The following is a 10,129-nucleotide window of genomic DNA, read 5'->3' on the forward strand; positions in this document are numbered from 1 at the left end:
TTCAACCAATGAAGTTGTTCAACGAAAGAAAACCTTACTTGAGATTCCGTAAATGTTCGGAAGAAGAAACAAAACACCCTAAACATTTTCCAATTTATCCACGAAATGTAATTTCCCTATGCTGAAAATATACATCACATTGAGGGCTGTGTTTTCACATGTGGGTACCACTGTGGGCACCCATTCGTCACCAGTATTTGACGTGACGTAGACCGAGGGAGAGCGCAGCGTCACCACCACCGAATAGGCGTCTCCGCGTGCTGCCTGGATACAGTTCTGGGTTAGAAGATGCCGAGCGGCATGATGCCGCCTGATTTGACAAATTGTATATTTTCTGATACTCATTGACGCACTTTTGTGGTCCTATACTCATAGCTTTAGCTGTCAATGTCCACCATTCGTTTGGTTCGTTTTTTATTTTTACATTTCATACCAGTATGTTCCCTTCGTGCTATTCAAAGCCGACGAGTTCAAAGGACCTATTCAAAGGACTTATCTGACAAAGATATTACTAGGAGTGTTCGTCGTGTATATGTCACACACCTGCTGGGTGATTTATGGCTTTGTGGTACACCAAGCCTTGTGAGAGAGGTAAAGGAGACTGCATTTCTTCCTACCTTGCAGAAAGACCCCGTCTCCAGGTAAATAGTGGCCTTGATCTTACACATACTGCAGTGAAACCCTAGATTTAGGGTAGGTTTTTAGTGCAATTAATCATTTTTAGCTATTGTATTTGGTCAGAGAATTCATGCATCACAATTTAATTAGTGACCATGGTGCACAAGAAGTGTCTTTCAGAGCCCATAAAGATACATTGAATTGAATCAATGCGAAGTCTCATTTATTTTAACAGCTCAGCATTTTCTCCAGTTTGAGGCCTGACCACAGTGACTCAACCTCATCATCAAGATAGATGACTTTGACATACATTCTAAATTTGAAAGGTAGGCCGAAGTCCCATTTAAATCTGCAGTCATGTGGCGTAAAAATAGCATGTCACTTTTAGTTGAGTATAAAGATAAGGTTATGGGTTGAATCCCAAATGACACTGTATTCCCTATGGTCCCTGGTCTAAAGTAGTGCACTATATAGACACTATGGTGTCATTTGGGACAGAAGCCTATATCTCTAACCATTGCTTTTCTTGATTTAAAGGGTGGTGAATGTATCCCTGCCGTTGGCAACACGTAACAACGGGACTCTGCACACATTGGTTTATGTACACAAGTTTGGAGTGTCTCCCTTGCAGGATAACCGGCAGGTCCATCATGTTGCCCAGCTCAGCACCTACATGATGTCCCGAAAAAATCTCAGCTCTGCTAAAGAGGTCCTCAAAGTAAGACAACAAAACGATTCCTCTATGTTTCAGTCTGGACTGGCAAAAGATCAGCTGTAACTGCCCTGGTTGACCCATTTGATCATCTCCTTCATGGCTTCTCCTGGTCTTGCATTTTGTCAGAAACATGCTGCCACTGCTCCTCGAGTAGTAGACAGACCCATCTCTCACTGGAGGTCCCGTCTAACCCTAAACATGATGTCAGAGGACTTCACCTTCAACAGAGGGACCTTGCCAAGTGATGTCCGGCGCTACATGAGAGTGTAAGTCTCATATAAAATGTTTGTATTGTGTGAGTGGGTTTATTTGGGGAGTGGGTGTGCACTATAAGGCCTACAGTACACTTATATAGCACAGCATCACTCACATTATGCAGAGCTAGCTACAGAGATGGTGAGAAATATTGATGTTTTGTATTTCAGATATTTTGTCTTGTGTTTTAGATTTCAGGATGAGAACAGGATGGTATATCTCCCACTTTTACATATTGATGAACTCAGCGTCAGGGTAAAGGACATGATGGTGAGATGTTACTCTTCTTGTAAATTATATTACAGTTATAAATAATACTTTCAAGAACATTAAAACATGCCTCACAAAGAGGGCTTGGAGGATACTTGTTTTTACAACATGTGTTTGTAGGAGATTAACGGCTCCACAACCAAACTACCTCTTACAATATCCTACGAAGGCCTATCGCTGAGGCAATTCCGTCTCTGGATCCACATGCAGGATGTAATGTTTTCACTGAAACGTTTTGGTTAGTTTATTACTGTAGCCCTCCTTTTAAACTACTGAGATAACAACATACATTTGTCAACTTCTTGTAAAATGACTTTTTATGCTTCATTTATTACAGGGTTCACTGAGGTGAATATAGATGAAATCAAAGGTGTTCTTGTGGACAACAACTTGTACCTGTTAGCATTAACTACCTTGGTGACCGCATTCCATGTAAGTGATTTTTCTATGAGAGTTCATGAATTCTATCACAAAGATCATTTCAAATCATGTCAGCCATCTACAGTTTTCTTTGTCTAATTTTTCAGTTCATATTTGAATTCCTGGCCTTTAAAAATGACATAAGCTTTTGGAAGAAGAAGAAAAACATGGTGGGCATGTCTCGCAAAACAGGTGAGAGTGAGGGAGGAGTAAAATACATCTTTATTATAATGCATTTCATGTTCTTATTTCTGCATCCAAGTTTTCATGCCAATGCTAACTGAGTTAGGGAAGATGGGGTGTCAGGCTTGAAATACGTTCCCAATTGCACCCTATTCCCTCTATAGTACACTACTTTTGACCATGGTGGTGCACTACATAGGGAATAGGGTACCATTTGGGACAGATATATGGTGTTTGTGTAGATTTGGGTATCAGTACTACAGATAGTTATCCAAGGCAGGCCTCTGGATAAACCCACCATCCGCCCACAAACACTACCTCCAGCAGCACACTAATCTACAAATCTACTCCCATCTACCTCAGAACTAACCCAGCTCTATCTGTTTCTCTATGCTGTTCTGTTCCAGTGCTGTGGAGATGCTTTAGCACCATAGTGATTCTCCTGAAAATGCTGGAGGAACGAAGCAGCTTGCTAGGTCTCATTCCTGTTGGAATAGGAACCACAATTGAGGTATGAATCAGCAGTTTGGAAAGGATTTAGAACATCAATGCAAATAATCAATGCTTTTTGCCAACCATAGCTGGGGATGGCAGAAGGTTCCGTGTTACCATACCAGGTCTCATGAATTCCTTCTTCTCCCTCTACCTATAGGTATGGAAGGTCAAACAGGTGTCCAAAATACAGCTACAGTGGAGAACCTCTAGGTCTATAGTTCATGTAAGTATTACAAACAAATATAGAAATAGTTTATTCACGTTGTGTGCATGGAGGGCCAATGAGTATATGTTGATTTAATTAAGAATCTGTTATTGAACAAACTGATTGAAATAAAGGTATCTTTTAGTGTTTAAAAACAAACAGTAGTATACATTCAGGATTATTCCTTGAAACTGGTTGTCTTCAGGTTGGTAAATTTGATGAGTCAGAGAGAAAGACTATACAACATGACACACAGGTAAGTGCTGAATTAGTGGTGTGTTTGGTTCCTCTTAACACTAATACCATAAATCAAGCAGACAAGTATTTTCTAATGCAGTTCTCCATTTTCTAGGCAATGAAATGCCTGTCTTATTTAGTGTACCCTCTGTCTATTAGTGGAGCCATCTTCTCTCTGGTATACCTGAGGTATAAAAAGTAAGACAAGTCTGGCGTTTAATTACATTTAAAATATAACTAAATAGGTTTGATGAGGACATTGATCATCAACGTATCTAATATTCACATTTTATTTTGACAGCTACTATTCATGGTTAATCAACAGCCTTGTCAGTGGTAAGTTTACACATAATCTATCAACCCTCCTTGGGGGTTATATTTAGAATTTAATATCAATTGATCACACAAATACAATATTTTATATAGATCTTTAACACTAGCCTGGTCAAGCAGACTGAACGATGCACTCACTATTTGTTGTACTACCGAGAGATCAGGCTGGTTCACAAGGCTACTTTTTCATGGCCAATACATTTTTTTTAAATTAGCGACTACAGATGTAGGATCTGAATTTGATCACTTTTGTTGCATAGAATTTTCCTGTACTGCCTAAATGCAGATAAGCTTTGTGATTGACATAAATTCGCTGAATACCCACACTAACACACGATTATATGTGCAACGTTATTGCACATTACATATAGCCTACTTTTGGCCAGCTAATAGCTTAACCACCAATCAAGCAACATGGACTAAACATTCAAATCATGTTGCTGCAGCATTATTTTTGCTTTGACAATAAAGGTCAAATTAAGATCCTATATCTTGTATTAGTGGGCAATATCAATAATTCCAACTGAAACTGGGCTTCCCCCTGCAGGGATTTATGCTTTTGGATTCCTCTCTATGGCTCCTCAGCTGTTCATTAACTTCAAGGTTTGTCTTACTTTGTCCTAATTTAGAGCATAATGAGCCCTGAGTAAAATGTTCTGTTTTGACGCAACTCTTCACTTTACTTTCTTTCTTCTTGTTCTTCTTCAGTTGAAGTCCGTGGACCATTTGCAATGGAACGTATTGATGTATAAAGTGAGTAGTAACTGTTTTATAGTATAATTCATTGTTGTTGTTGGAGCGATAAGCAGCTGCTTACCTAAAGTCCATCTAAAGTGTCATCAAGTTGTCTGTTCTTCTTCACATTGACACTGTGTATGCATCCCAAATGGCCCTCTATTCCATAGTGCATCCTATGGGCCCTGGTCAAAAGTAGTGCACTATGTAGGGAATAGGGTTTCATTGGGGGTGCATTCAGAGTGAGAATTAAGCATTCTTGTGCCTTCTCTTTAGGCAGTCAATACATTCGTCAACGATGCCTTTGCCTGTGTCTTCAGCACACACCCATCCCACCAGCTGGGCTGCTTCAGGGATGAGATTCTGTTTCTCCTCTACCTTTACCAGAGGAGGTGGGTGGGACACAGTTCAGCTATCGTCAGTGACCCTGAAATACTCTAGACTACGTCCCAAATGGCACCCTATTCCCATATGGCTCTGGTCCAAAGTAGTGCACTTTAGAGAATAGGGCACCATTTGGGATATAGCCCTATAGTCACTCGTTATTAGATCATTTAACTTTTTATCATTCTGAGCACTTCTGTGATCTATTGACCTGGATGAGCAGGGGTTTGGTTTCTGACAGTTAACAAAACATGTGATCTCATTCATTTACTTCTCTATCTGCCCCCCACCCCCTGTAGGCTTTACTCTACAAACAAGACCAGATGTCGTGAGTATGGATCATGCCACCACAACCACAGGAAACTCAAAGCCCAATGATGACTGAGGTCATCACCAGAAAACATGGTTGAATGAAGGGAACATACCTGCACATGGTGGGGTTGTAAACAGCATGGGAGGCTCTCTGAGGGTGCATCAGGGTTTATTAGAAGCCTTTAGTAAAGTTCAGAATTAGTTTTGTAAGTAGAGAATACAGCTTATTTTCAGTCAACCCTGTGTTAACCACTGATATTTCCATGTGTTAGAAGTTTGACCAACCCGTATGTAGCCAACAGAAGCATGAACCGTTTTTTAGTGATACATATTGATTACTGCATTGTTAGGTTTGAGGCTAGCAAGAACGGCATTTCACTGTACTTGTGGACATGACATTAACACTTGAAAAAGGAGGCTGCCCCCTCGCCCTGCCTGCACTGCTCCATGTTACCAGATATAACCAGTATGTAGCCTACTGAAGCGTAAAGCTGCCCCTTGCCCTGCCTGTACTGCTCCATATAGTCCACAAGGAGGCAGTGTTGTCAGCCCCTTGCTGTACTGTTTTCTGCTTGTTCTTTCAATCCTCTACTTCCTGTTTGAGAATAGTACATGTATAGATGGGTGCTAAAGGGGAGGAATGAGAAACATGTACAAAAGATGGAGTAATGTGAAGTACAGTGAACTCCTGATAAATCCAATGTCTGGACAGTCATATGTGAGAGCTAACCGGAACATGCACATAACCTGTATCTATCCAGGCTGTATTTGAAATGGGACGATTGAGCTACAATGCACTAATGAGTTTTTTTGCACTTTGCATACAATGCGCACTTATCAGGAATCAACTGTACTTTTAAATAATGAAGATACTGTAAGGTCTTTAAAAATGAAGTAGGAAGCGTAGCCTGATGTTTTTGAATCACATCCTTCTACCAGGGTTTATGGAATGACTTTCCTCTTTGATTAAATTATTACAATTAAATGATTTACCTGTATCTCTGTTGCATTGTTATGACTAATGAAAAGCATTAGCTGGTGTACACACAAAGACAATTATTTAGTGTAGAGGTGCTGACCAACAGCGAATGAACTGTAAGCTATAAAAACAAACAGTTGCACAGTCCATACTAATACAGTCCCAGTAATCTACTCGGTAAAACACTAATGCCATGAATGCTTGAACCAGGTTTTGTAGATAAACAGTGCAATTAGTGCAACCAATGACAGTAGTGAGGGGTGTGTCATAATTATTAGGTTGATTAGAATAAATTGAGTGAAACTGTTAAAAGACAATAGTTTACAGCATATGGAATATATTAGGCTATTGTTATCATATGGAAACATAATTATATATTGTACATAATATTAGCATCAACACACATCAACTCCGGGGAGGGGCCAGCTGAGTGTAAGACTGTGTCATCTGCATATAAATAGATGAGAGAGCTTCCTACTGTCTGAGCTATGTTGTTGATGTAAATTGAGAAGAGTGTGGGGCCTAGGATCAAGCCTTGGGGTACTCCCTTGGTGACAGGCAGTGGCTGAGACAGCAGATTTTCTGACTTTATACACTGCACTCTTTGAGAGGTAGTTAGCAAAGCAGCCCAAAGACCCCTGAGAGACACCAATACTCCTTAGCCGGCCCACAAGAATGGAATGGTCTACTGTATCAAAAGCTTTGGCCAAGTCAATAAAAATAACAGCTCAATATTGCTTAGAATCAAGGGCAATGGTGACATCATTCAGGACCTTTACGATTGCATACCCGAGAGAATACTATAGACATCAAGAAAACCAGTCAATTGAGTTTTTCCAAAACGTTTGATAAACAGGACAAAATAGAAATAGGCCTATAACAGTTAGGATCAGCTTGATCTCCCCCTTTAAATAAAGGATGAACCGTAGCTGCCTTCCAAGCAATGGGAACCTACAAAGGAAAGACAGGTTGAAAGGTTTGAGATAGGCTTGGCGATGGTAGGGGCAGCAACCTTAAAGAAGAAAGGGTCTAAACCATCTGACCCAAGATGTTTTTTTGGGGTCAAGTTTAAGGAGCTCCTTTAGCCCCTTCGACTCAGTGACTGCCTGCAGGGATAACATTTGTTTCGGGGCAGGGGAAAAAGAGGGAGAAGGATGGGTGGAGGATGAGGAAATGTTGGACGGGCAAGGAGGCATGGCTGAGTCATATAGGAATCCTGATTTAATAAAGTGGTGATTAAAGAGCTTAGCCATGTGCTTCTTTAAGGGACATGGGCAGCTGTGAGGAGGAGGGTTTATTCTCCAAGTATTTAACCATTTTCCAGAACTTCTTGGGGTTAGACCCACAGAGAGAGAACTGCTCCTTAAAGTAACTAACTTTGGCCTTCTGGTAGCCTGAGTGCACTTATTTCTCATTTGACTGAACGATAGCCAGTCAGCCTGAGTATAGGTGTGCCGAGCCTTTCGCCAAATGCAGTTCTTGAGGTGGAGTAACTTTGCAAGACCACGGTCGAACCAGGGGTTGAACCTGTTTTTAATTCTCATTTTCTTTATGGGGGCGTGTTTGTTAACAAGAAATAAGGTCCAAGCATCTTCGACGGGGGGGATCAAGCTGATTCTATATCATTGTTACATGTAATCTTTTTGTTCAAGCATAATAAGCATCATCAACGGGGGGATCATATTGGGTGTACGCTGATAAGCTGGAGATAGAATATAGTCATTTATAAGACTTCATAAAGAAGAGAGAAGAAGAGAGAAAAAAGAAGAGAAGAATTGTGCAGAAGAACAGACTGAGATCAGAATCAATATTCAGACCACTAGGGGTCAATGTTTTTAGACAGGATATCCAGTAGGCCTCCCTCTGTAGTAGTAGGATCTACATGTTACCTCTTCTCCTTGGTAGAGCAACATGCTCAATGCCTGTGTATTTGAGGAGATAGGATGGTTAGGTTCAATAAAGTGAGCTCCTACTGGATAGTCAGTGTTTTTTGCACCTGATTGAGCTGCGTTGTTCAGCTATGCTTTGTTTTGTCTTTTCGTTTGCCCTACGTACATTTTCACACATTAACAGCTGATGAGATAGATTACTCACTTGGTCTTGCATGAGATGATGCCCCTAACAGGGGTCTTTTTCGACCTGTATATGGGTGTCTGAAAAATGATGTTTTTGTTGTGCTATTGCACTGTGCGCATGAGCCACATTTGTGGTTCTCATTTGGAATGGGTGTCAAGAATGTCTGAGTGGGTTCAGGGGGCAGGTCAGATCTCACCAAGCTATCTCTAATATTGCGACCACGCTTAGACCACCAGTGGGGGCTCCTTGAAGAGGTGTACACATTTTTGGTCTGATTACAGAATATGCCAGTGCATTTTCAGGATTGCTTTCATTTTCTCCACACCCTTGGTGTACTTAGTGCAAAAGACTCTTCTTTGGTTCAGTTTTTTGCGATGCCTCTCTTGGTTTTTCAGATATTTTCATTATTGCAGCATCAAGAGTTTTGTCTTTTAGCCTCTCATTTGGATTTTATCTGTAATATTCTTAAAATTGCTGTCAAAATCGGACTGTTGGCCACAGATTGGTTTAACTCTGCATAACTGGCTATATGGTAGACCATTCTGGGGGGGAAGGGGAGGCATACTATCCGCATGTAGCAGGGTATTGCGGTCTGTGGGCTTTGTGTTTACCGTGCCCCTTGGCTTCTTCAAAATGCTGTTAGGTTACAGCTTCGTTCTAAAATTGATGAAATTGTTATTTTTGCTCATCAATCTACACACAATACCACATAGTGACAAAGCAAAAATAGGTTTTTATACAATTTTGCTGGAAAAAAAAAATATATACATTACATTTACACAAGCACTCAGATCGTTTACTCAGTACTTTGTTGAAGCCCCTTTGGCAGCGATTACAGCCTCAAGTCTTCTTGGGTATGATGCTACAAGCTTGGCACACCTGTATTTGGGGAGTTTCTCCCATTCTTCTCTGCATATCCTCAAGCTCTGTCAGGTTGTCCGGGCTCTGGCTGGGCCACTCAAGGACATTCAGAGACTTGTCCCGAAGCCACCCCTGCGTTGTCTTGGCTGTGTGCTTAGAGTCTGAGGTCCTGAGCGCTCTGGAGTAGGATTTCATCAAGGATCTCGCTGTAATTTGCTCCGTTAATCTTTGCCTCGATCCTGACTAGTCTCCCAGTCCCTGCTGCTGAAAAATATCCTCACAGCATGATGCTGCCACCACCATGCTTCACCAAAGGGATGGTGCCAGGTTTCCTCCAGACGTGACGCTTGGCATCAGGCCAAAGAGTTCAATCTTGTATTCATCAGACCAGAGAAACTTGTTTCTCATGGTCTGAAAGTCCTTTAGGTACCATTTGGCAAACTCCTGAGGAGTGGCTTCCATCTGGCCACTCTACCATAAAGGCCTGATTGGTAGAGTGCTGCAGAGATGCTTGTCCTTCTGCAAGGTTATCCCATCTCCACAGAGGAACTCTCGAGCTCTGTCAGAGTGACCATTGGGTTCTTGGTCACCTGCCTGACCAAGGCCCTTTTCCCCTGGTTGCTCAGTTTGGCTGGGTGGCCAGCTTTAGGAAGAGTCTTGGGGGTTCCAAACTTCTTCTATTTAAGAATTATGTTAGCCACTGTGTTCTTGGGGACCTTCAATGCTGCAGGAATGTTTTGGTACCCTTCCCCAGATCTGTGCCTTGATACAATCCTGTCTCGGAGATCTATGGACAATTCCTTCAACCTCATGGCTGCGTTTTTGCTCGGACATGCACTGTCAAATGTGGGACCGTATATAGACAGGTGTGTGCCTTTCCAAATCATGTCCAATCAATTGAATTTACCACAGGTGGACTCCAATCAATGGAAAGAGGATGCACCTGAACTCAATTTCAAGTCTCATAGCAAAGGGTCTGAATACTTATATAAATGAGCTATTACTGTTTTTAATTTTTAATACATTTGCAAAAAATTCAAAAAAACGTTTT

At 41.3% G+C, this 10,129-nt stretch overlaps 1 protein-coding gene across 1 annotated transcript; it reads left to right on the top strand.

Annotated features, from left to right (window-relative positions):
• The first annotated feature begins 896 nt into the window (after nt 1–896).
• LOC116361909 (cleft lip and palate transmembrane protein 1-like protein) lies at nt 897–6,151 on the top strand. Its single transcript, XM_031816291.1, has 16 exons — nt 897–944; nt 1,156–1,336; nt 1,460–1,599; nt 1,780–1,858; nt 1,979–2,096; nt 2,196–2,290; nt 2,386–2,470; nt 2,869–2,972; nt 3,114–3,179; nt 3,367–3,417; nt 3,514–3,596; nt 3,700–3,734; nt 4,279–4,334; nt 4,440–4,484; nt 4,743–4,858; nt 5,150–6,151. The coding sequence occupies exons 2-16, from the start codon at nt 1,292–1,294 to the stop codon at nt 5,226–5,228; spliced, it is 1,197 nt and encodes a 398-aa protein (XP_031672151.1). The 5' UTR covers nt 897–944; nt 1,156–1,291; the 3' UTR covers nt 5,229–6,151.
• The last annotated feature ends 3,978 nt before the right edge of the window (nt 6,152–10,129 follow it).

This window comes from Oncorhynchus kisutch, unplaced genomic scaffold (genome assembly GCF_002021735.2).
Source record: "Oncorhynchus kisutch isolate 150728-3 unplaced genomic scaffold, Okis_V2 scaffold772, whole genome shotgun sequence".
Classification (NCBI taxonomy): domain Eukaryota; kingdom Metazoa; phylum Chordata; class Actinopteri; order Salmoniformes; family Salmonidae; genus Oncorhynchus; species Oncorhynchus kisutch.